This window comes from Coenobita brevimanus, chromosome 80, assembly GCF_032717465.1.
Source record: "Coenobita brevimanus isolate Jiangsu-jjx chromosome 80, ASM3271746v2, whole genome shotgun sequence".
Taxonomy (NCBI): domain Eukaryota; kingdom Metazoa; phylum Arthropoda; class Malacostraca; order Decapoda; family Coenobitidae; genus Coenobita; species Coenobita brevimanus.
The window spans coordinates 41,110,389-41,137,582 of record NC_137033.1 but is presented as its reverse complement, the minus strand read 5'-3'; the positions used below and the strand labels follow the sequence as shown (position 1 = coordinate 41,137,582).

Sequence of the window (27,194 nt, the reverse complement as noted above, 5' to 3'; positions counted from 1 at the left end):
GATGTTCTCCACTAGACCACACGGGAATTTAGTGTTGTGCAGTGAAAGAAAAACAATCCATACAGTATTGTTAAGAAATTAGAAATTTGAGTGAAAAGACAAACAATTTTTGGACTAAATTTAACGTAAATAAACTTGTGTGATTTGTTCTGAAATTGGTTTTATGAGTGGAAAGACTTAAAGTGCAGAGTGCAACACTTATTAAGTTACAATGGAGCATAAGTAAGACAAGAGTGCGCAGTGTGAAGAGAATGGACTTCTGAGCGCGAATGACTAAGTTAAGTGCAAGACTTCATGAACAGTTTACTGCAAGTGCTTCAGGAAATCTTTCTTACTGTCAGAGTCTGAGAGGAGGCGGTTATTCATCGAGATGGCCATGGACTTGCTGTAAGTAGGCAGAATGTTTCATACTGTACTGTACTGTATTTTCCATACTGTACTGTACTTACCTCAAACACCTCATTTCACTCTTTTATGTCCCTTATTGGTGTGAATATGTAGTGTCTTAGGTGCTATGCATGTGCAGTAGGGAGGTGTTTTTCTGAGTTAGGCTAGGTTAGGGTCCATAACTACCAGTCCAGGAGCCAGGGCTTTGTAAGTACCCAGAATGTTTAATATTGTATAAACCTACCTCAAAAACCTCATTTTATGGTTCTTTTGGATTTATTCCAGTCTTTTATGTCCCTTATTGGTGATTTGGGTCTTAAATAGGTGCTATGCATGTCCAGAGGGAGTTGTATAGGTGTTTTTCTGAGTTAGGGTCCATAAGTACAAGTCCAGGAGGCTGGTGCCCACTATCCGGACAGGACCACTTTCCAGACATGCCTTTGGCTCTATTACGTCGGATAGTGGAGGGATTACTGTATATGAAAGGAAGGGAGAAACATAAGTGATACTTACATTCACCTGGAACTACCTATTTTTTTATGTATTGTCGAGATTTCCTACAAATAATTTCATAGCATGTAAATTAGCAGCTGTCATCCTATTGACCTTGTCAACCCTTGCCTTCCCATATACGCCGCGGGAATCAGTTCCTTGTTGTCCTCTGAGGTGAAGCCATGTTGCACTCGCGTCCCGCCATTTCCGCTGCTTCTGCGCCCATTGCAAAGGGCCCTGTGACCTCTACCCCTAGAAAAACTCATGTGGGAAGCAGTAAAGGACTTAGTGACTCAGCAGTGGAACGTGAACTGGCAGAATTATCTATGATAATGATGGATAGTGACTTTGATCCTTCAGGTGTATCGTGTGATGAGCCTGGGGAGGAAATCGTTACAGAAACTCCTAGTATGAGTACTTCAGTGTCCCAGGTTATCCGTAATTCCAAGAGAAAGGAGCCCTTAGTGCAGCAAGGGAAGGAATTTGGGAAGGGAGTGAAAAGGCAGCAGATTAGCCCAGGAACAATGGTCCCGCGCGACCCAGCCCGTTATGAGTCCCAAGGTGAATCACCTCCCCACTCCCCCAACCCCACTTCACTAATTTCTTCCTCATCTTCAGCAGAATTTTCTCCTGAGTCTTTGTCGTTGGAGTCCCCACCAGCACCTACAGTGAAGGCAGGCCACTGGGGACGAGGTAAATCCCTGACTCGTAAAAGTAGAGTAGCAAGTAGAGTAAGGGCTGCTAGTGGTACACAGGAACCTACGGTCAATGAGAGTGACCTTGAAACAGCCCAGTCTGCCTCACAGCCACCCTCCTCCCTCACCCACCCTACACCTCCACAACAGGGAATCCTGAACGCCTTCATATGGACGGAAGGCTCCGATTTCGTCCCTAAACATCTCCATTTCGATGAGAGTTCCTCAGGAATACAGCCTGCCTTCACTTTTGACGAGGATGCTAAGTGTGTGGACTTCTTTTTGGCCTTCCTCAATGACGAAGTCATGCAGCACATATGTGATGAGACAAACAGGACGAATCACAACGTGCTGCAAGTGGTGCAGGTGCAGCCAAGATGCAACAGTGGACCATGCTGGGAGTGCAGGAGCTGTATGTGTTCTTCACCCTCATGCTTCTCATGCCACATTCAAAGAAGCATGAATTGGAAGAATACTGGTCAATGGACCCCTTACTACCCTTACCCACCTTCAATAAGTACATGGCCAGAGATCGCTTCCGGAACATCATGGGAAACCTGCACTTCGCCAACAACGATGTACCTTCCCAAACTGAACCACACTGGAAGATCCGGGAGATTCTGAACAGAACGAAGGATAAGTTTATGTCATTCCTCCACCCATTTCAGAGAGTTGTCATTGACGAATCCTTGGTTTTGTTCAGAGGACGTCTTAGGTTTGTACAGTACATTCCAAGCAAACGCCATCACTTTGGAATCAAGTTCTTTGTAATGTGTGACTGTATGACGGGGTACATCCTTGACTGCGTCATCTATTCAGCCAGCACTGTCGAATTGGACAAAACACACCCCCTTGGCTTCTCAGGCTGTGTAGTGAAAGTGCTCCTTGAAAGGTATTTTGGTGGGAATCATGTGCTGTATACTGACAACCACTATACAGCACCAAAACTTGCTTATTATATTTCAGAGCACAGTATCGGCTCCTGTGGCACTGTGAAGAGCAATCGTGCCCACTTTCCCAAATTCCCAGAGGCAGGAAACTCGCAGCGAGATGTGCACCTACGCAAGTCTGAGAAGATGCTGGCAATACGGTGGCATGACAAGAGGGTCGTGCACATGCTCACCACCGTACACAAGGGGGAACTGAAAGACAGTGGGAAGGTCGACCGTAGGACAGGCGAACCTGTGAGGAAACCTGATGCTGTCATCGACTATAATATCAACATGCGGCTGGTGGACAAGTCCAACATGATGATTGGAGAGATCGACTGCCTCAGGAAGAATACTAGATGGTACAGGAAAGTTTTTCTGCATCTCATTGACATGACGATGCTGAACGCCTTCATCCTGTACAAGATGAAGGTAAAGCCACCCAAGTCCTTCTCCCTGAGGTTGTTCGCCAGGACTTGTGTTCAGCAGCTGCTTGAGAGATATGGTAGGGTGACAGCAGCAACTCCAAGGCTCCATGCTGTAAGACTTCCTGACAGACTTGAGCAGAGGGTGTACATGGATCGGCACAGACTGGTGTAAATGCCTGCCACAACCAAGAGGAAGGCTGTGATCCGCAGGTGTCAGGTGTGTGCACATACCACCAGACGCACACCTGAGCACAAACGCACCTCTTGGTAGTGCGGTGAGTGCAGGTTCCCCTCTGCGTTACCTGCTTCTTTGATTACCATAGCCTGAAGTAGTTCTAAAAGTGCAAGTGGAAAATGTAAATAATGTGTAAATAATGTGTCAATAGCAAGTGAAAGCAATGGATGTAAATATGATGGAACAGTGTAATATAGTTTTATAAGTTACTACAAGTGACAGTGAATGACATAGTGTAAGTAAAATAGTAGTGTAAATATTGAAAATACAATAAAAAAAGGTAAATAGAAATGTAAATAATTAGTAATATAAGATTATGAGTACAAATACTTGAAATTATGACAGTGAAAGTGAAACCTTGGCTCTCTACGTATTATACTGGAAGAGAAATTGAATGCCTACAGTGACAATAAACTACTATTACTGAAGGAAACTTAAGGATAAATACTGCAGATATATATAAGTGTTATAAAGTAATAGGAATATAAAGGGTGAGTGTTTTTATGAATAATAAATGACAATACCAGCGGGGAATGAGCGCAAGTGGGAGGCTCGTACGCGCTCGTAATTTTTGTTGCTTTCACAGTGTTTTTTTTTTTTTGAGTATGGATTCCAAACTATTTGAAAATCATAGAATAGTGTTTTTAGTAATAATATCAGGTTGTGGTGATCATATTACGGGGTGTCGGGAAGTGCAAAGTGGAGACTTCGTTACCCAACTTCAGAGGTCTCCACAAGTCCTATGGTACTAGACGAAGGCTCAACAATCATCCCAGGAGAAAGCCGAAGGTATGTGCCATATGCATATGTAATTATAATATTCTAGGACTAATAACTGATTTCTGGCATATATTTTTAGAAAGTCTGATGGAGCTCGAATATCCTAGTGGGACACACAAGTCGCACCAAAACAACCCTGCGGTTTAGGGGTTAATACTACGAGTACCTCACGTTTGGATATGCTATGATCGGTTAATTAAGATTTCTTTGTTTCGTTCTATAACTTAGTTCTGGGTTATTCGCAGAGCAGAATGTCAAAATATGGTCCACATGAATTCATGCGTGCCACATTCACCCAGTCATCAGTCGACAACGTTTGCAAACTGAGGGGTTGTCTCGTCCTACATGAAATCAAGATTTTGATTTTTTCCATTTTAAATAATTGGTCTGAACGAATCTGCACCATCGTTATGTGTCTTTTACCATTCTTTGCAACCTCCAAAAGCGAAAATTCTAATGGCTGTAGAGGGTGTGACTCCTCGCCTACATTTAGACGACTCTGAAATTTTTCATAATGTGAGCAGAGTATATTCAAACCTGAATTTATGGCTGTCGTGATTCACAAACTCAAAAGCACAGCCAACAGTTGCAATGTTTCAAAAAAACTCTGGCCTGCCCTCATGCCCTCTCAGAAAGATTTTAGCAAATTCCATTTCCCTGTCACAGTTATCAGGAAACAGCTGATGCTTATGATGAGGCTCTAAGATCTAAAAGATGCATATTTTATGAGTATTGTCTGCAGAGCTTCATGAGCAAGTCGATTTTCATATGCATCAGAACTCACTGGTTTTCCGAGACACTCAGTTTTGACAATTGTTCTCGTCAGGGCACATGCTTATGGTCGAATAGATCGTTATTACTTTGTGTGTGTGTGTGTGTGTGTGTGTGTGTGTGTGTGTGTGTGTGTGTTCTGGTGTCAGCTCTTGATTGCCATGTACATTTATTATTCCATATACCCTGTGTTCCGTCCTGCACTCCACCTGAACCCATATCATTGATCCCCAAACCTTATACCAGACCGTAAAGTCGAATCTCTGATTCAAACTCCAAACTGGAAGGATCACAGTCATACTGGCATATAAATTAAGCCTTTTCCGACAATATGTTATTCATAGTTTGTTTTGTCATAATGAGGTTAGAAGTACCACACCCATTTTCAGTGGGTAATGATTTCTTAACCACCGTCTCCGCGTTCCGATTATTATGTTGATCTGTTTGTTCAACGTGCATTGCCACAATTTCCAGAATACTGAGCTGAAAAATTGCATGACTGTTGATGTAGGTTTAAGGCAGGCATCACCCACCTTTTCATGGCTGCGAGTCTAAGGAGACGAAATGGCTCCCTCATACATTTTAGTTTTAATTCGGGTGTATATTAATGGAATTTTTTAAGCGGGCTAAGGGCCAAACATGGCTTATTGCCCCATACTTGTTTTATGTCTGAAGGTCTAATTGAGGGGAAGGGATGTTATGGTTTGAATTGTGTGTGTGTGTGTGTGTGTGTGTGTGTGTGTGTGTGTGTGTGTGTGTGTGTGTGTGTGAACGAAATAACTCAAACAGTTTATATCTGACTGTAGGCAAATTTAGTGAAGGAGTTTAGAGACTACAAATGAGTAAACCAATTGTTCAGAAGATCATGGCCACAGGACTAGGTCAAACGTTTCCCTATCAAAATCAGCTTGAAGATTTTGTTCAGTTAAGATTAAACTTAAAGGAAGGCTGATGATTAGGCCAGATTGAAGTGATTCTTTGAGAACAATCAATGTTCAAGATCACGGGTCAAGGTCAAAGCTGGGCCCATGTCTTCATTATTAACAAAGTGTTTCAGACTCTATCCGATCTTTGCCAGACTTGCTGGAACGGTTGACAACTGGCCAAGGAATTAACATGTTTTTAGAACAGTAAGTGAAAAGTCAAGGTCACGGGACCAGGTCAGCTTAAATAGTTATCGGTATTTTCCGATTTCAGACAAATTCTGCGGAGGGTTTGAGGATAAGACAGGAGTGAAAGGGTTGATTCATACAACAATCTGCCGAAGGTCAAGATCACATGGAAAGTTAAAAGACTAAAGGTCACAGGGCAAGGTCAACTCAAAGAGTTTGAATATGATTTGAACCAAACTTCGTGGTAACTGAAGGGGTCAGACAAGCAAGAATGGATTCAGTTTTGAAAGCAATTCATCTAAGGTCAAGGTGATAGGACAAAATTAGTGTTAGACCTGTTTTCTCTGTGGAAACAAAATTACTAATACATTTTTTTATCTGATTTGGATTAAATTTGGTGGATGAGTTGACTATCACTCTAGAAGCTGACCACATATTTTTGAGAACAATAGGTCAAAGTCAGTGTCACATCGCCATGTCAACTGAAAAAAATTTATTCAATGTACTCCAATCTTTGTGGATGGATTCTGGGTAAAGCCAGGATAAACAGAATCGACTTTGAGAGCAGCCAGTAAGAAGTTGCAGCCATAAGGAAATGTCGAAAGTCAAGGTTTCTCTACAAAGTCAACTCAAGCTCTTTAGATCTGATTTAAACCAAACTCGGTGGAAGGATTAATGGTTAGGGAAGAAAGAAGTACTTAGATTTTGACAGTACTTGGGAGAAAGTCAAGGTCATAGGACAGAGTCATATATTCGGCCCTTAATTCGTAATTTTACTTAACTATATGGGTAGAAGTCCGTAGCTTAGCTTAGAAATTCATTCCTACACACACACACACACACACACACACACACACACACACACGCACGCACGCACGCACGCACGCACGCGCGCGCACGCACGCACGCGCGCGCACACACACATTGGGATATCGTGGAAATAAAAATTAGGCAACAAAAAACACTTAACCCTGATATTAACATCCACAATAATCTACACCATACAACTATACCATAACAATATTTCAGGTTTCACTTACTGTATTTTCATGATCATACCTCTTCTCTTCCCACCAATCAACCTATTGAAAAAAAAAAGTTGTTGGGCTCTGGTGTTGCACATGAGGAGTGCCCTTTTTGGTTTTCTATGTTATTGAAATTTTGCACGGGGTCTCATTGGGTTTAAGGTTTAAATTTTAGAGTTAATATCCTTAACATTTCCAACCCAAGCAATTCCAAGTTGCCTGCATAAAAGATATTACCAGAGAATCCCAAAGATAGAGCATTATTACAGGAAAGGAAGAGTTGAACCAAAACCCTGCTATTTCCACTGTGAAGGGGAATTGGGAAAAAAGTGTCACTAGACGCTTGTTTTTCATGAACTATATAAAACCCTGGATAGTAATAGTTATGCGATTTGCTCATCCTGGCTCAGTGGTTAGACCGCAGTTTAAGATCCCGTTAGGTTCACGTTCGATTCTTGCCCCTGACTCCTATTAACTCGTCAAGTTTAATTTCAGTTATTACATTATCTATAGTGGTGCGAAGTGAGGTAAAGTCTGGGCGAAAATGTCTAATCAGTTCCATCCATAGCAGGTCTGTCCTTGTCCTTACATCCGAGGAAAACGCTGCGGGTTCAGGTACCAGGAAAAAGTATCCTCATTAGTAGCCTCCAGTTCTGTGTTATCTACTTGAATGTATTCGGAATTCGCTCATTACAGTAATCAGTGGGAGCCGTGTAATAAGTTATACAGTATATGTTAATATAAGGTGGCAGACATGCAGAGTACTTTTTTTGATTCAGTGTCAATTCGTGTATGGTTTCTTTGGGTTTGTGTTCAGTTCATGCTTCTGACTGTCGTCAACCTGTCAAGTTTTACTTCATTTATTACATGACAATTCAGAGAGCGTGTATGTGGTTAGGAATACGCCAAGCGAGCTAACTTTGACCAAAGAATCTACTTTGTGCCAGCCTACACAGGCACTAAGAACAAAACAGTCTCATGCCGCATCGATTTACTTCATTATACCAATCACCTCTTACATGCATTTACATCATTGCATTACCTATAGAGGACTAGGGTCACCTTACACATTCCGTAGGACTTCTTCAGTCATCTGCTTAAGGATCCAACTTCAGTTACCTGCTGAGGTCAGTGTTCAGTTCTTTCGCCATTATTCAGAAGCATGATCCAACCCCCTATTTGAGATATGACTTTTTAGATTAATTAGTGTTGCCCATCACCGTCTTCCACACCATCATTTCGTCTCCGTCCTAGTCTATATCATCGTCATGTTTGTCCTCACTTGTATCATCACCGTCCTACCGTAATCAACTTCCTCATCCTCATCTCAGTCCGGCACTTCGAAAGTGTCAGAATGTTGTGCAATCAGCCTCCACACCAGATTGTCTACTGTCTATAGTGAAGGCCATATCTTGATCCCTAGAGCGGATTTGGGTCCTGTGACTGAAAGGACATTGTGTGGGGTACAGTACCATATTAAGAGCAGCGTCTGAGCAGGGGAATGAACCCAGATGTGGTTAAGTTAAAGATTAGGTTAAAGATTTCATTACAGTATATTTTATTCAATTTAAGCTGGCGGAGATTCTCGTACATTTACAGCTTATTTCTGTAGCTCAGTGGCAGGAAAAGACAGTGATTCCCAACCAGGGTTCCACGGAACCCTAGGGGTCTGCAGACCATCATCAGGGGGTCCACAAGAAATCATGCAATAAATATATAAGCATAAAGAAATAAAGAAATAAACTGAAATATAATTTTACAAAATTATCAGGCTAAAAACCGATAACATTTCTCTTTCAGTCATCAATCGTACGAGTACCATAAGTGGACCAAGACTAGGCCCAGATGTTCCGTATCACGAATCCATCAGTCAGTCGTGAGCAGAGCAACACAGTGTATAGTCGTGTTTAGTAATCCCACCCAGTTAACACTCTTTTGGTATGGCTGTAGACTGAAACACGTTGAAGTATTTGAAAAGAAGAAATGTCAGCGAAGAAGTTGATAATGAAAATGGATCACAATTATTACAACCAAGTACGAGTACAGCAAGAAGAGAAGTGAGTGATGTTCAAGAAGATGGCCACTTGTCCATTGGTTTCATGGACTGGAGAAGAAAATTGTCCCCTTCCCTTGTGCATTGTTCGCGGGAAAAAAGCTTACTACCACAGCTATGGCCCAGCCAAGTTAAAGCACCACTTCTCTACCAATCACAGCTACTTGCCAAATAAAACAGTTATTTTCGAAGACTTTTAGATTCACAGGACAAACAAAGAAAAATTATGAAAAGAAGGGAACTATCAGTGATAATGCCCAAGAAACAAGCTATTTAGTGGCTGAGATAGTTGCCAAAGAAATGAATAGCAACACCATTGCTGAAAGTCTAATAATACCTGCTTGTAAAATAATTGTGAAAACAATGATAGGTGAAGATACTGGATGTGAAAAAGACAAGGTTGCCGTTTCTGAAAGTACAATTTGTAGGCGTGTGGATGACATGTCCAACAATGTTTCAGATATTTTGACTGAAATGCTGAAAAATATAAATTTTTCTCTCTAAGCAGACGAGTCGACAGATATAACAAGTAAAGCTCAGCTGCTGGCATTCGTTGAGTTTCAAAACGAAGGTGAAATAATGGATTTCTTTTAACTGTAAAAACCTGCTAGAAACGATCAAATGTCAAGACGTTTTCAAAATCTTGCCATCTTATTTGGAATCTTGTGGTTTGTCATGGAGCCGGTGTGTTGGAATCTGCATTCATGGTTCCCCCTCTGTGATTAGCTAAGTGCAAGGTTTTGTTAAACTCGCGGGGAAAAAAAAAATGGTCTTATCGAATAACTGTTTCCTTTACCCAGAAGTTCTTATTTCAAAAACTGTTGGGGAAGATTTAAAACAAGTGTGACCCTAAACATAGTCAGTTTTATAAAGCAGCGTCCTCTTAAGTCTCGCAGGTTTGCAAGGCTGTGTGAAAATATGCAAAAAGATCACGTGATTCTCCTTTTGCACTCCGAGGTTAGATGGCATTCACGAGTTAAAGCTTTGACAAGGGTATTCGAGCTGCGAAAGTAACTACTGCTTTTCTTCAAATATAATAATAAAGCCTGTTATTGTGTGTGTGTGTGTGTGTGTGTGTGTGTGTGTGTGTGTGTGTGAATGCCTTGAAGCCACAAACTGGCAGTTGAAACTAGCCTATCGAGCAAATATTTATCAGCATTTGAATATCTTGAACACAAGCATGCAGGATTCAAAAGATAACATTTTGACTTTGGTAGAGAAACTTCTTGCACTGAAGAATGAACTCAGTGTTTGGAAAACGCACCTTTCAAGAGGAAATGTTGCAATGTTTCCACTCTTACTTTAAGTTCAGACTCAGATTGATTATCAGGAGGTCATCCCATTAACTGTGAGTCATTTGGGATCACTGACAGAAAAACATGATAAATACATCTTTGTCATCAGATATGTATGACTGGATTAGAACCCTTTTACTGAGTTCTCACCAAATTCACAAAACCAACTCAGTCTGCAAGAAGAAGAACTAAGTGAACTACAGTGCGATCGAACCTTGAAAATGAAATTTAATGAAGCGTCACGTAATGTGTTTTGGACTTCAGCAAGAAAAGAGTACCCTATCATCTCAGCAAAAACAATGGATATGTTACTCCAATTTTCAACTTCATACCTCGGCGACCAAACTTTCTCGTGTCTGAGTCAGTAAAAGCAAAGTAAGAAATCTTCTGCTGTCTATCGAGGAAGAACTGCGAGTGTGTCTGTCAATAATTCGGCCAAGAATTCAACAGTTGTGCAAAGAGAAACAATTCCAAGCATCAAACTGAAGGTACATCTTATATCGACTTTGTAATGTGAACTCTCTTGTGATGTTAAAGTAGATTTTTTATGGACTATATTTTTTTATGGACTGTATGTATATATATATATATATATATATATATATATATATATATATATATATATATATATATATATATATTCATCATCCGGACCTCCTTTCCCACCCTAGGGCAGGGTGAGGAGTAGCACTGTCCAGACAGCCCAATTTTGCCCAATCCAATGGACCACGCCTCCATTCATTCATCATTCAAGCTCCAGGAATCCCGGCTCTATCGGATACGCCAAAAGCATTCACCACGTTCTGTAGCTTCACATAAACTTACTCGATTGAGTCCCGGACACTGCCACGTTAAAAAGGGGTGCCAAATCCCTGATGATGCACTTCTCACAACATTCATGGAGCCAGCTCGATCTCTTGTCAGTTCCCTAGCCTCACCGACATCTAAACCTCTCTTCCTCACACACTCATCCACCATACCTCTCCACCTACACCTTGGCCTACCTAGTCTCCTTCTTCCTTCAAATTCGCTCAGGTATACCTTTTTCACCACTCTATTGTTATCCATTCTCTCCACATGACCATACCATCTCAGTACACTCTCTTCGATTTTGGTGTCCACTGACTTTCTCACTCCACATCTTTCACGAATCACATTATTTCGAATCCTATCCACCCTCTGTACTCCACATACATTCCTCAGCAGTCCCATCTCCACTGCTCTTACTCTTGACTTTTCATTTTCATGCCACACCATAGTCTCAGATCCATATGTTAAAGTTGGCACTAACACTTCTTCATGTACAGTAAGCCTTGTGCAGCTGCAACACTCAAGCCTCTGTTTCTAATCAAGGCCTTCATTGCACCAGCTACCTTTCTTCCTTGTGCCATTCTACTTTCAACTTCTTTTGCACATTTTCTCTTTTTCCATCACTGTATCCAGGTACTTGAACACTCTCACCAATTCCAGTCTCTCTCTCTCTCTCTCTCTCTCTCTCTCTCTCTCTCTCTCTCTCTCTCTCTCTCCATTCACTGTAACATCGCACTGGGAGTCACTTTTTTTCTCAATAACCATCACTTTACTCTTTTCTACTGTACATTTACTCTCATGGCACGACTCACAGACATCAGCAAAACTCTGCTCTAGCCTATCAAGTTCTTGTCCGGTATTTGCAAGCAGTACTGCATCACCAGCATACAACAAATTAGAGATATTCCATCCATCACCATTCATTACCAACGCCATCCCTGTCTCCATTACTCGTGTTTTTACTTCCCTCATCACCCCATCTATATATATATTGAACAACCATGAGGACATCACACAACCTTGTCGCATGCCCACACCGATCGTGAACCACTCACTTAGATGCCCATTTACCCATAAACGGCACCTAGCAGTTTACCATCTATGCCATACATGCGCAAAAGTTTCCACAGTCCCTCTCTGTCCACTCTGTCGTATGCTTTTTCCAGGTCCATGAATGTCATAAACACATTATGGTCCTTCTCACAAGTCTTCTCTGCTATCTGTTTCACTGCAAATATTTGATCCACACATCATCTGCCACTCCTAAATCCACCCTGTTCATCACTTACTAGGACTTTTGAGATCTCTCTTACTTTCTGTATAATAATTCTTCCATATAGCTTCCCTACCACACTCAGTAAATATATGCCACGATGATTCTTGCACTCACTTCCCTCACCTATATTTTTGTACAGGGGTACAATCACAGCCTTTTTCCACTCTGCAGGCATAATTTCACTCATCCATCCTTTCTTACATATCTCTAACAAGCATTCCATTCCACTCTTTCCACTACACTTAAGCATCTCTGCATACACCTCATCAACCCCAGCTGCTTTCCCATTTTTCAGCCGCATCACATCATATGACAGAGGAGCTAGTTGGAGAAGAACAAGGGGGATTTAGGAAGGGAAAAGGGTGTGTAGATCAGATATTTGTTCTAAGATGTTTAGTGGAGAAGTATCTAGAGAAGGGAAGGAAAGTGTATGCTGCCTTCATGGACTTGGAGAAAGCTTATGACAGAATAGATAGGCAAGGTATGTGGAAGGTATTAAGAATATATGGAGTGGAGGGGAAATTGTTGAGTGCTGTGAAGAGTATGTACGAGGGAGCTAGGGCTACGGTGCGAGTGGATGGTGAGCTGAGTGAGTTCTTTGATCTCAATGTGGGACTGAAACAGGGGTGTGTAATGTCTCCATGGCTGTTTAATATATATATGGATGGGGTTGTAAAGGAGGTACAAGGTAGGGTAGTGGATGTGGGGGTGGCCTTAATGAATGAGGGTGAGATTTGGAAGCTTCCGGTGTTGCTGTTTGCTGATGATACAGTATTGTTGAGTGAAGATGAATGGGAGTTGCAAGGTTTGGTGAATGAATTTGGGACAGTGTGTAGGAGGAGGAAGCTGAAAGTTAATGTAAACAAAAGTAAAGTTATGGTGTTTGAGAGGAATGAAGTCACAGAGTGTGCAGTGAGGTTAGATGGTGAGGATATGGAGAATGTGAGTGCATTCAAGTACTTGGGTAGTGTGATGAGTAAGGATGGAACTTTGGGGGATGAAGTACGTGAAAGGGTACAGCAGGGAAGAAAGGTTGTTGGTACACTGAAAGCAGTGATGAGAAATAGGGAGGTGAGTATGGAAGTTAAGAAGTCACTGCATGATGGTATTGTGATCCTTACCCTGACGTATGGAAGCGAGGCGTGGACATTGCAAGAGGGGAACAAGTCAAGAGTGAGAGCAGTGCAAATGAGTTACCTGAGAGGAGCATGTGGAGTAACGTGGAGGGACAGGCTGACGAATGAAGAAGTGAAGGAACGTTGTGGGGTAGATGTGGATGTGGTTGAAAAGATTAGGAGAAATACACTGAGGTGGTTTGGACATGTGGAGAGAATGGAGAATGAAAGACTGACTAAGAGGGTGTATGTAGGTGAGGTGGAGGGAGGGAGAGGGAGGGGTAGACCGAGGATGAGGTGGAGGGATGGAGTTGAGAGGTATATGAGGGAGGGGGGGGTGAGTTGGGGGGAGGGAAGTCAAATGGTGGGTGACAGAGTGACTTGGAGGCGTTTTGTCTGCGGCCACCCTTTGCGGGATTAGGGCGTCGGGCTATGGATGGATGGATGGATCACATCACTCTTCACCTGTGCGAGTGTCACGTCTCCTGGCACTGCATTCCTACTCTGCACCCCCCCCAAAACCAATCATGTTTACAGTTGCTCTGCTCGCTCTATTCCCATTCTTCAGGCTTTCAAAATATTCTTTCCATCTGGTCCTTATTTCATCCACATGGGTTAATAATCTACCACCTACATCTTTCACACCAGCATAATTCTTTCCGCTTTCACTTCTACATTTCCTCACCTCTTTCCAGAATAACTGCTTATTTTCAGAGTATTTGGTGTTCATTTTTCTTCCTAGATCATCAATTACCTCCTTTTTCCACTTCACTAGTCTCTTTACGTGTTTCTTGCTCTCAGCCACTTCTTCCTCTTTTCCTCCACTGCTCTCTTAACCTTCACATCCCACCATACCGTACCTTTCTTCTTTGTTACTCTTGCCACACAACACACTGCTTTAGCATTCCTAACAAAAATAATCCCTATGTGCATTTCACAGGCTGTCCAGATCCATTTCATTCCAATTCACTGATTCTAACTCCTCTACTTTGGTCCTGTAATCATCTGCCATTTCTTTGTTCCTCAGCTTCTCAACTTTCAGTCGTTCTCCCTGACTGCTCCTCTCTCTCCTGAGCCACCTCACTCCTCTCAGCTTGATCTTACATATCACAAGCACATGATCTGACAGACCTCCACATCGTTCTCTCACGGCCCTCGTATCAGCAACCATTCCTATTATCGACCTCTCTACGAACACGTAATCAATCAGGCTTCTTTCAACACGATCCCCGTTCCCTCTATACCATTTATATTTATTTTGTGTTTGAAATACGAGTTACAAATGCACGACCTCTTCTCCTGACACATATTCTTTGGCCACTTCCTATTATCATTTTCTCCTGGTACTCCATAACAACCCATTATGTCATCCTCAAGACCAGTGCCTACTCTTCCTTTCATATCCCCCATTACGAATACTTTATAGCTCCTGGGCATTTCTCCCACTACTTCACCCAGCTCATCCCAAAAAAATGTTTCAGGGGTTATTCCAAGATGTAAAGACTGTGAATCACTGCTACAGTTCAATATCCTTCCCACAGCACTTCTTCGTGACTAGGACCATATTCCACTCTAATCTCATTACAGCTCAATATTCAAGACAGAGAAATGGCACTTTTGCGCCTTGTTAGTGTAAACAGAGTACAGTTAAAAGCTGCCTCACGGCGTGTTTGCTAGTGAACCTGGATGATCCTTCATGCCAGACTGGAGTATTTGTCCATCAGATTCTTGATGAACTTTGTGCCCATCAGATCCTTGTGAACATAGTGACCTTCAAGTAATATCATTTCTCAGTGTATTCCCTTCAGGAATGCCTGGAGTTCATTTTTTTTTACCTCAATCTTGTGTTGAACTGTTATCATTATTCACTCATCATTATCACCATCATCACCATCATCTTCTTCCAAACCGTAACTCACATTTAAAAGATACAGCGAGGAGAAGTTCTCAAAAACTGTGCAAGAGAAACCACGAAAATACACAATAGTCAAACAGCATGCTCCGTGAGTGAGGTTAAAAAATATATATATATTCACCAATAATTTAAGACTTCAGAACCGGGGTTCATCTCGCGAGAAAATCATATGCCCATAATTATCGCTCTTGAGTAATTTCATATACACGTTTTGAACAGTTATTTTGACGATGAAAAAGACTAAACATAAAAATTAAATAAAACAATTAATACAAAATCTTGCCACGGATTTCTTTGCAAACTCTTCATCTCTCTCTTCTTGAGAATTTCTTAGTTTCCTCAGCTTCCACACCTCACTTTTCACATGTTCACCCACCTTGTTCTTGGCCTGTTATGCCTCACTCCACCTTCAGCCATATACCTTACACCCGTTTCGCTGTTTTATATGTATCGATTATTTTTATGAGGGCATAGCATCTAAACATAGTCACGTCTACCCTTTTCTCAATATACTTCCTTACTTTGTATTTTCCACGAATCTCTGTTGCCAATTCCTCTTGATATACGTATCCTGCACACATTCCTGTTCAGTCTCATTTCCACACTTAAGTCCTACCGGTCTCACAGCCCTTACTTTAACTATGTATTAACACACCTTCACATCACACTCTTGTGAGGTCCATGCTTAGTTCTCCGTTTTCCATGAAGGTCTCACACGGGTTGAATATAATAATTATTCAACGACGTGCACAAATAAGGCTCAAAGGGGATAGAGTCCCTGCCCCTTTTTCCTGCCGGTTTAAAAGTGTTCTCTAAAACTGGTCTTTCTCTTTCACTTATCCAAAGGCCATATCAGGGACTGTTTCCATCAACACATAAAAAGAATTATATGTATTTCAGGAGGTACAGCGTCATTCTACATAAATATCATCCTGACATCGTCGTCAGATAGTTCGAGCAGTAACCGGCAAGGGGTGTTGTCCTCCCTCCCTCCTGTTATTTTTTTTTTTTTTCCTGGAACACCAGCTTTTCAAATTGTCACTGCACGCCACTGTAATCATATAGCGGTATCGGTGGTAAAATATAAAAGCCGTATCACTATAATGAACAAGTTCACATGTTTAACAGCACACTTGACCTCCCTGCAGAGGAGGCTGGTGCATCTCCGGTCTCCCTTAATGCACATTGCTGTAATGTAGCTAGTACATCACTACACACAAAGTTTACTTTTCCCAGAATGATTACGATTGTCATAAATACAGGTAATCTTTGCATAATACGACCAAACAAAAATATAGCTAACTATTATGAGCCAACCTGCACACTAGTCTAACCTAACTTGACCTGAGATAACCTTACCTAACCAATACCCAGACCCACCTGCGCCCCCACCATGCCCTCCCTCAGCCTAGGCAGGTCAGTGTGGGACCAGGAGGACCGAGACCAAGGCCGAAGTTTTTTGAGCTCGGCCGTGAAGTTGAAACTGTGTAGACGGTTGTGCATAAACTTCCGGATGTTCCACGGCAGGTCGTTGTGGCTGCGGCAGAGACGGAAAGGTTGATGCTTAGGTGAATTATTATGGGAAAGTTTACTGTAAAGAATGAATGAATACAGAAAAGTGAACTCCTAGCTTCCTCATCCACAAGGTGTTTTTATTACTTTTTTTTTCATTGTTTTGATCCTACATCATCTGCATGGTCATATTTAGCTTACGAAGAATCTCTAGTAATGAAGAGGTTATGTCCTTTGTAAAGTGTAATTTTGCGTGGTCTGTTTGCCTATGAGTTGGAGACGAACATTTCAAAGGCTTAAATGAATAGTGAACGGATGTGTGGCCCATTTTCCTGGGAGCTGTACTTAGTATTTCTTCAGTTTTATTTTATTTTTTTTTTTGTTTCCTGTTCAGCAACACACTCACACCATTTATTCTGGGGATCAATGGTTATGATACCGATGATGATTATATAGACTGTGACGTGATACAAAAATAATTTTTCCAGCTCTTAGGTGAAAATATTATTAAGAATATTAGGATACTATTTTATTAACTTTTAGCAGAAGAAATGGATGTGAGTAGGACCCACTCTTATAACTAAATCTTGGAAGAGTTTTCAATGAATAACCCCTGATGTCAAGAGCAGTCAAACTTTCAGGCAAGAAAACTTAGGATGGGACTTATCTCACTTGGGGTGGAGGCTCCTTATCTCAATTCCATTTCAAATGGTCCCTGGTCTGACCGTCACACATTCCCATCATGACTCAATTTCCAGGGCTGGAATAATTAATTTTCTCCACATAAAAATTTCGTCAAAAATACGTATCGTGCACACAATAAGTAAAACTTCACGAGCAGACTGACAGATTTTGATCCTTAGCGTACAGTATTAAGCTGTTCTTTGTGATGGCCAAAAACTGAGTTGTTGAGCCTTCCCATGATCCCCGGGCAAGACATGAAACTCTTGACGAGAAAGACAAGAAGCCAGGGACCTACCCGTCCACGAGTGGAGTGTCCCTGAGCAATGACCTGGCGGTGGAGAGTCGCTGGTGCAGGGAAGCCCCGGGATCCACACGCAGAGCCAGAGGCACGCCCACGCTCACGCCAGCCACTCCTGCCAGCACCACCGCCACACACACCCACACCCGTCCCCGCACTCCGGACATTGTCCCAGCGCCGCCACCCTCACCTGTGGGACGGCCAGTGCATACAGTACCTTGGTGTTGCTACCCAGTTACTTTACCGCATTAGCAGGTATCGTGGAAGCTCAGTGAGTATTAATGAGTTAATTTTACTGTCATCGTTATTGTAGGATCTGATGTGTGTGTGTGTGTGTGTGTGTGTGTAAATTTTCTTTCCATAGCCACTAATAAATGATGAAAAATGGAACGCTCTTGAAGTGGTGGGTTAGTGCCCCACCCCGTAAAAAGAACTAACTAAAAAAGCAAATAAAGCGCCTCGGACCCGGACGAACCATACGTTGACGACTAAGAAACGGACAAAGGACATTCTGAGAGTAGGAACGTGGAATGTGAGAGGAGTGAATGATGAAGTGAAAGAGAGAGAGATTGTCCAGGTGCTTGAGGATGCAAAAGTGGATATATGTGGATTGACTGAAACTAAATGGAAAGGTGAAAGGATGAGAGAATGGGAATACGGTGTAGGTATATGTGCGGGAGTCAGTGAGAATGAGAGGGCAAGAGAGGGAGTATGTCTGATGATAAGCAAGAAGTGGAAGGAGAATATAAGAGAGTATGGAACAGTGGGTGCAAGGATTGTATGGGTGAGGATGAAAGTAGGTATACAAGCATGGGCGATTGTATGTGTGTATGCTCCAACAGAGGATCGAGTGGCAAGAGTGAAAGATGAGTTTTGGGCGAAAGTAGAAGCATGTATGGACAAGTTTGAGAGGAGCGAGAGAGTGCTGTTGATTGGAGACATGAATGGCAAACTCGGGAATGTACGAGTGGATGGAGTGGTTGGTCAGTGGGGTGTGCCAGCGGAAGTAGATGGGAATGGTAGTGCTTTGGTGGACATCTGTGCTGGTAAGGGGTTGGCAATAGCCAACACCTACTTTCGCCATAAGATGATCCACCGGTATACATGGAGAGTAATAAGGAGGATGGATGGTGAACTTGTTGAACGAAAGGCAATGATAGACTACGTGTGTGTGGATGAGCGAATGAGAAGACAAGTGTTGGATGTAAGGGTGTGGAGAGGGTGGGGGAATGGAGTCTCGGACCATCACTTAGTGATGGCCAAGATAGAGCTGCAAAGAAAGTGGTTGAGGAGGCGAAGGGGAAGACAGGAGGAAGCAGCTCCTGTGAGAAGAGTGGAGAAATTGCAAGATAGTGAGAAGAGGACAGAGTATAAGAGCATAGTGGAAGAAAGATTGGGAAGGTATGAGCTAGAGCAGATGGAAGGGGTGGAAGACGTATGTAAGATATTCACGGAAGAGATAAGCGCAGCGTGTGAGGTGGTTTGTGGAGTGAGGAGGAGATGCAAGGGTGTGCAAGGGACAGCATGGTGGAATGATGAGGTGAAACGAGCTGTGGAACAAAAGAAGAAGGCATATGGTGAATGGTTGGCGAGTAGAGGTAGGGGAGAAGATGAGAGAGAGAAGAGAGAGGTATATGTGAGCAGGAGAAGGGAGGTTAAGAGACTGGTGAAGGAGAGTAAGAAGAAAGTGGATGAAGAGTTTGGGAGGAATCTGAGTGTGAAATGGAGGGAGAGTAAGAAATTGTTTTGGAAGGAGGTAAAGAAAGTAAGGCAGTGTGAAAGGGGAAATAGTAGGGGAGTGAAAGATAGGAATAATAGATTGTTGGTGGAGAAGAGAGAGAAATTGAGGAGATGGAAGGAGCACTTTGAGGATTTGTTGAAGGTAGAGAGTGAGAGCAGTGTGAGTATAAGTGGTTGGGGAATGGCTGGGAGAAGAAGAGATGAGAGGAGGGAGGAAGAGATCAGTAGGTCGGAAGTAGTGGAAGCGATGAAGAAGATTAAGCTGGGAAAGGCCCCAGGAATTGATGGAGTGTGTGGTGAAATGCTTAGGTATGGGGGTGAGATTGTTGTGGAGTGGATATGGAAGTTGTGTAGATTGGCTTGGGAAGAGGGAAGGGTTCCAGAGGACTGGAAATCAGGTATAATTGTTCCTCTGTACAAAGGAAAAGGGGAGAGAGAAGTATGTGGTAACCATAGGGGTATTTGCCTTCTTAGTGTGACTGGTAAAATATATGGTAGAATACTCATTGATAGGGTTAGGCATATGACAGAGGAGCTAGTTGGAGAAGAACAAGGGGGATTTAGGAAGGGAAAAGGGTGTGTAGATCAGATATTTGTTCTAAGATGTTTAGTGGAGAAGTATCTAGAGAAGAGAAGGAAAGTGTACGCTGCCTTCATGGACTTGGAGAAAGCTTATGACAGAATAGATAGGAAAGGTATGTGGAAGGTATTAAGAATATATGGAGTGGAGGGGAAATTGTTGAGTGCTGTGAAGAGTATGTACGAGGGAGCTAGGGCTACGGTGCGAGTGGATGGAGAGCTGAGTGAGTTCTTTGATCTCAATGTGGGACTGAAACAGGGGTGTGTAATGTCTCCATGGCTGTTTAATATATATATGGATGGGGTCATAAAGGAGGTACAAGGTAGGGCGGTGGATGTCGGGTTGGCCCTAATGAATGAGGGTGAGATTTGGAAGCTTCCGGTGTTGCTGTTTGCTGATGATACAGTATTGTTGAGTGAAGATGAATGGGAGTTGCAAGGTTTGGTGAATGAATTTGGGACAGTGTGTAGGAGGAGGAAGCTGAAAGTTAATGTAAACAAAAGTAAAGTTATGGTGTTTGAGAGGAATGAAGTCACAGAGTGTGCAGTGAGGTTGGATGGTGAGGATATGGAGAATGTGAGTGCATTCAAGTACTTGGGTAGTGTGATGAGTAAGGATGGAACTTTGGGGGATGAAGTACGTGAAAGGGTACAGCAGGGAAGGAAGGTTGTTGGCACACTGAAAGCAGTGATGAGAAATAGGGAGGTGAGTATGGAAGTTAAGAAGTCACTGCATGATGGTATTGTGATCCCTACCCTGACGTATGGAAGCGAGGCGTGGACCTTGCAAGAGGGGAACAAGTCAAGAGTGAGAGCAGTGGAAATGAGTTACTTGAGAGGAGCATGTGGAGTGACATGGAGGGACAGGTTGACGAATGAAGAAGTGAAGGAACGTTGTGGGGTAGATGTGGATGTGGTTGAAAAGATTAGGAGAAATACACTGAGGTGGTTTGGACATGTGGAGAGGATGGAGAATGAAAGACTGACTAAGAGGGTGTATGTAGGTGAGGTGGAGGGAGGGAGAGGGAGGGGTAGACCGAGGATGAGGTGGAGGGATGGAGTTGAGAGGTATATGAGGGAGGGGGGGGTGAGTTGGGGGGAGGGGAGTCAAATGGTGGGTGACAGAGTGACTTGGAGGCGTTTTGTCTGCGGCCACCCTTTGCGGGATTAGGGCGTCGGGCTATAGATAGAATAGATAGATAGATCTTGAAGTAGCCAGTGATGGAGCTGCACAACATTACTGCATTAAGTGTCTGAAAGGCTTTTATATGTAACAAAGGACAACATGACAGTAGTAGAAAGCGTGTCTGGCGTCATAATCTGCTATGTAAGAGCAATAGATTATAAACCTTAGTGAAAAGTGAAAAGATAAGGGAAGTCTGCACTTAACAAACATAAAACGCGAGTGTTGGATGGGATTGCGATCGGTTGTCTCGTGAGTTAAGAGATCGAAAAGTATACTGAAATGAATCATCAGACGTTTCATTGTTAGATGCTATAACCCTAAAGACTGGTAGAACATTAGTAGCGAGAGCCTGCACACAGACGAAAAGGTTACGGAAGAATGAAACTTTTTAAGGCATACAAATTTTAGAATAACAGTGGGGTAAGTAGTAGAGTTGTGACTGACAGATTTATACCAGATACAGATTATCAAACTGGGCAGAATTAAGGAACGTTATTTTAAGGTGTGTGGTAGGCGTTGCTTGAAAAATGTTTTGAGAAAGACATAGAAAATGCGCATGAAAAATAATGAGGCACTGTGGAGAGTTATACAGGTTTAGAGTGGAGAAAATATTTAAGGAACTGCGCCGTGCATAATGGAGCAGGTGAGGAACTCGTGAGTAGGATGGGAGTACTGTGAATAGCATTAGGTGAGAATGAGTTAACACCAATGATGTGCAGTATTCTAATGGATCCTGAATTAAAATATAAGCAAGGAGGAACAATGAGGATGAGAAAATATGAACGAGGCGGAAAAGAGGAAGACGATTTTTTTTTTTAACTTAGCACTGAAAACAAATTCAGACGTAAGTTTAGGTGAGTAGTAAGGAAAAGTTTGATATGAAAAATACTGGTGTGCAGGAATACAGCAGCAGGTCATGTTGACTAAAAATATAAATATATGGATAAAGTATCTATAAAAACTTGAATTATATAGAGGATGCAACAGCCTATTATGAACCACTGTGTCGAAATGGAGGGGAAACAGAATAGCTGTCTTGGAAAAAAAATAAATAAAACTGGCACACATATAGAAACTGGTAGTCGCAAAGGTGCAAGAATGTAAGAAATGAAGTAAAATTTTTAAGAAGAAAGGAATAATCAGAAAGTGAACACCTGCGACCACCAATTGCGCATTGAGCCGCACTTTTCACCCTGCCTTGTTATCTTGACCTTCGGCCGATTGTTCAAAAGGTCGAATTACTTCAGTCTTGCTTGATCCCAAACCCTTCCACCAAGTTAAGTTCAAATCACATCAGAACTGTTTGAGGTGGCCATGCCTTATGATCATGTTATCTGACCTTTTTCGGTGCCCTTGGCATTTGACTGATCCCTCTGAAAATCGATTCGCTGAATCCCTGCTTTACTGTAAACAATTGCACAAAATTTGTTGCAAGTAGGATAAAAATCTTTAGAAACTGACCTTCCCATGTGATTTTTGATCTCTGACTTATTGTCCTAAAAATAGTAGGTCAACCTAAATGACAGATGCTATATTATTTCACTAAATTTGTTCAACTCAGATGAAAACTGTTCTAGTTATTTGATCACACATATTGTACAGACACTCAGGTATGAATCTGACCTCGGACAACCTTTCGTCAAGTTTGGCCTAAATCGAAAAAAAAAAAAAGTTTAAGTTGACCATGCAAGGTCAGACCTTTAACCCTCTGTGCTGGTAAGGGGTTGGCAATAGCCAACACCTACTTTCGTCATAAGATGATCCACCGGTATACATGGAGAGTAATGAGGAGGATGGATGGTGAACTTGTTGAACGAAAGGCAATGATAGACTACGTGTGTGTGGATGAGCGAATGAGAAGACAAGTGTTGGATGCAAGGGTGTGGAGAGGGTGGGGGAATGGAGTCTCGGACCATCACTTAGTGATGGCCAAGGTAGAGCTGCAAAGAAAGTGGTTGAGGAGGCGAAGGGGAAGACAGGAGGAAGCAGCTCCTGTGAGAAGAGTGGAGAAATTGCAAGATAGTGAGAAGAGGACAGAGTATAAGAGCATAGTGGAAGAAAGATTGGGAAGGTATGAGCTAGAGCAGATGGAAGGGGTGGAAGACGTATGTAAGATATTCACGGAAGAGATAAGCGCAGCGTGTGAGGCGGTTTGTGGAGTGAGGAGGAGATGCAAGGGTGTGCAAGGGACAGCATGGTGGAATGATGAGGTGAAACGAGCTGTGGAACAAAAGAAGAAGGCATATGGTGAATGGTTGGCGAGTAGAGGTAGGGGAGAAGATGAGAGAGAGAAGAGAGAGGTATATGTGAGCAGGAGAAGGGACGTTAAGAGACTGGTGAAGGAGAGTAAGAAGAAAGTGGATGAAGAGTTTGGGAGGAATCTGAGTGTGAAATGGAGGGAGAGTAAGAAATTGTTTTGGAAGGAGGTAAAGAAAGTAAGGCAGTGTGAAAGGGGAAATAGTAGGGGAGTGAAAGATAGGAATAACAGATTGTTGGTGGAGAAGAGAGAGAAATTGAGGAGATGGAAGGAGCACTTTGAGGATTTGTTGAATGTAGAGAGTGAGAGCAGTGTGAGTATAAGTGGTTGGGGAATGGCTGGGAGAAGAAGAGATGAGAGGAGGGAGGAAGAGATCAGTAGGTCGGAAGTAGTGGAAGCGATGAAGAAGATTAAGCTGGGAAAGGCCCCAGGAATTGATGGAGTGTGTGGTGAAATGCTTAGGTATGGGGGTGAGATTGTTGTGGAGTGGATATGGAAGTTGTGTAGATTGGCTTGGGAAGAGGGAAGGGTTCCAGAGGACTGGAAATCAGGTATAATTGTTCCTCTGTACAAAGGAAAAGGGGAGAGAGAAGTATGTGGTAACCATAGGGGTATTTGCCTTCTTAGTGTGACTGGTAAAATATATGGTAGAATACTCATTGATAGGGTTAGGCATATGACAGAGGAGCTAGTTGGAGAAGAACAAGGGGGATTTAGGAAGGGAAAAGGGTGTGTAGATCAGATATTTGTTCTAAGATGTTTAGTGGAGAAGTATCTAGAGAAGGGAAGGAAAGTGTACGCTGCCTTCATGGACTTGGAGAAAGCTTATGACAGAATAGATAGGAAAGGTATGTGGAAGGTACTAAGAATATATGGAGTGGAGGGGAAATTGTTGAGTGCTGTGAAGAGTATGTACGAGGGAGCTAGGGCTACGGTGCGAGTGGATGGTGAGTTGAGTGAGTTCTTTGATCTCAATGTGGGACTGAAACAGGGGTGTGTAATGTCTCCATGGCTGTTTAATATATATATGGATGGGGTCGTAAAGGAGGTACAAGGTAGGGCAGTGGATGTGGGGGTGGCCCTAATGAATGAGGGTGAGATTTGGAAGCTTCCGGTGTTGCTGTTTGCTGATGATACAGTATTGTTGAGTGAAGATGAATGGGAGTTGCAAGGTTTGGTGAATGAATTTGGGACAGTGTGTAGGAGGAGGAAGCTGAAAGTTAATGTAAACAAAAGTAAAGTTATGGTGTTTGAGAGGAATGAAGTCACAGAGTGTGCAGTGAGGTTGGATGGTGAGGATATGGAGAATGTGAGTGCATTCAAGTACTTGGGTAGTGTGATGAGTAAGGATGGAACTTTGGGGGATGAAGTACGTGAAAGGGTACAGCAGGGAAGGAAGGTTGTTGGCACACTGAAAGCAGTGATGAGAAATAGGGAGGTGAGTATGGAAGTTAAGAAGTCACTGCATGATGGTATTGTGATCCCTACCCTGACGTATGGAAGCGAGGCGTGGACCTTGCAAGAGGGGAACAAGTCAAGAGTGAGAGCAGTGGAAATGAGTTACTTGAGAGGAGCATGTGGAGTGATATGGAGGGACAGGTTGACGAATGAAGAAGTGAAGGAACGTTGTGGGGTAGATGTGGATGTGGTTGAAAAGATTAGGAGAAATACACTGAGGTGGTTTGGACATGTGGAGAGGATGGAGAATGAAAGACTGACTAAGAGGGTGTATGTAGGTGAGGTGGAGGGAGGGAGAGGGAGGGGTAGACCGAGGATGAGGTGGAGGGATGGAGTTGAGAGGTATATGAGGGAGGGGGGTGAGTTGGGGGAGGGGAGTCAAATGGTGGGTGACAGAGTGACTTGGAGGCGTTTTGTCTGCGGCCACCCTTTGCGGGATTAGGGCGTCGGGCTATAGATAGATAGATAGATAGACCTTATGGCTGTCCCTTTCCCCCTGCATCAAAACTGGCTAAAAGTGGGCTATTTCTTTTTAGATTCTTTAACACACACGCACACACACACACACACACACACACACACACACACACACACACACACACACACACACACACACACACACACACACACACACACATACACGTGTCAAACAAAGCATAGAATCCGCTCTAGCATTGCATTTGGGTCAGATAGCTTCCCTCTTGTTGAACTCACGAACGTGCTTCTGTGCTTACACCCTGCATAGGTAAACTCTTTCGCCTTTGTCCACTTTTACCCTTCGTTCTTAGTGGTAGTTTGCCCTCATTCAGCCTTTCGGAAAGAAGGATTACCATTCCCAGCCTTTGACATCCAGTATTACTAATGTTTTTGAAAATTGATTCTCAACAAAATGATTTAAAAGCATCAGTACTACCAGAACTTTTTTTTTCCTTTTTTGATCGCCAGTACGGGTTCCGCCACCAACGGTCCACTGGAGAACTTTTCACCTACCTCTCAGATTCTTGTTCATCTTCGTATGGGGACCTGATATCTCAAAGGCTTTCGATCGAATCTGGTATAAATGTTTAATTTCCAAATTGACTTCATACGATGTATGTCCTTCAATCTATGCCTTCTATCTTCTTTTCTGGTCGGTCTACAGCTGCTGTTGTACACGGGCATTGTTCTAAAGCTATCAGTAGTGGTGTTCCTCAGGGCTCTGTCCTATCACCAACTCTCTTCCTTCTATTCCTCAATGACCTTTTAAGCTGTACAGCTAAACCTATCCACTTAAACAAACAAGAGTTGAGGCAATGGCACATCTAATGTCTGATGTGACTCATATTTCTGAATGGAGTGAAAGAAATCTTTTCAATGCATCAAAAACTTAGTTCTTTCATCTTTCGAGCTCCCTAAATCTACTGCTGGAGTATCGTCTATTTTTATTACAATATCTGACACAGTCCAGCATCATCTTTGTACAACCAGAGATTTCATTTTCTCGGGATTTATCTTGGAAAGATGAAATTGCATCTCTCGTAAAATCTGTTTCCAAGAGATTATGTGTGCTAAGCCGACTTCTTGCCTTTTTCACTGCACTGTTGTTATACTGCCACTGTGTAGAGTAAAACTCTCATGTTCGGCTAGGCTCCCCACATACAGCTCTTCTCAAAAAGGAACAGACAAAGAATTTTCGTCCTATCAACTCTCCTTCCCTTGCTGGATCTCTTCAACCTCTGTCTTACCACAGTACTGTTGTACGTTTATCTCCTTTCTATTGCTATTTCAATGGTCAATGCTCCTCTGAACTATCTGCACACATCCCTCCACTACTACGGTGGGCGAGTAGCACCCGACTAGCAGCAAACTCTCGTCTCTTCTCTGTTCAGCTCTCTAAAACAAGAGTTAACTGTTATTTCCAGTCCTTCAGGTATGCCATAGGTCAACTCTGGAACTGTCTTCCCCTGCCTATATTTCCTACCACGTATGACCTCCAGTCTTTTAAATGCAGTGTGTCTAGACATCTCGAAATCAACGAATCAAGAATTTGGCTGACTATTATTTTGCTATTTTTTCTAGGATGGAACAGTCCTGTGGGCTTCTGGCTTTTGGTTCCTTCTTTTCTTCCCAGGACTTATAAAAATAGAACTTATTCTCTTTAGTTTATGAAACATTGCTAAAGC

General features: G+C 42.6%; 1 protein-coding gene across 1 annotated transcript in view; it reads right to left on the bottom strand.

Moving 5' to 3' along the window:
* The window catches only part of LOC145409344 (uncharacterized), a 155,542-nt gene that overhangs the window by 105,301 nt on the left and 23,047 nt on the right, over positions 1-27,194 (bottom strand). Inside the window, exons 8-9 of the mRNA XM_080279814.1 lie at positions 17,810-18,002; positions 16,699-16,855 (exon numbers count right to left, since the gene is read on the bottom strand). Of these exons, the coding sequence (XP_080135940.1) occupies positions 16,699-16,855; positions 17,810-18,002 (350 nt within the window). The remainder of the gene's footprint in view (positions 1-16,698; positions 16,856-17,809; positions 18,003-27,194) is intronic.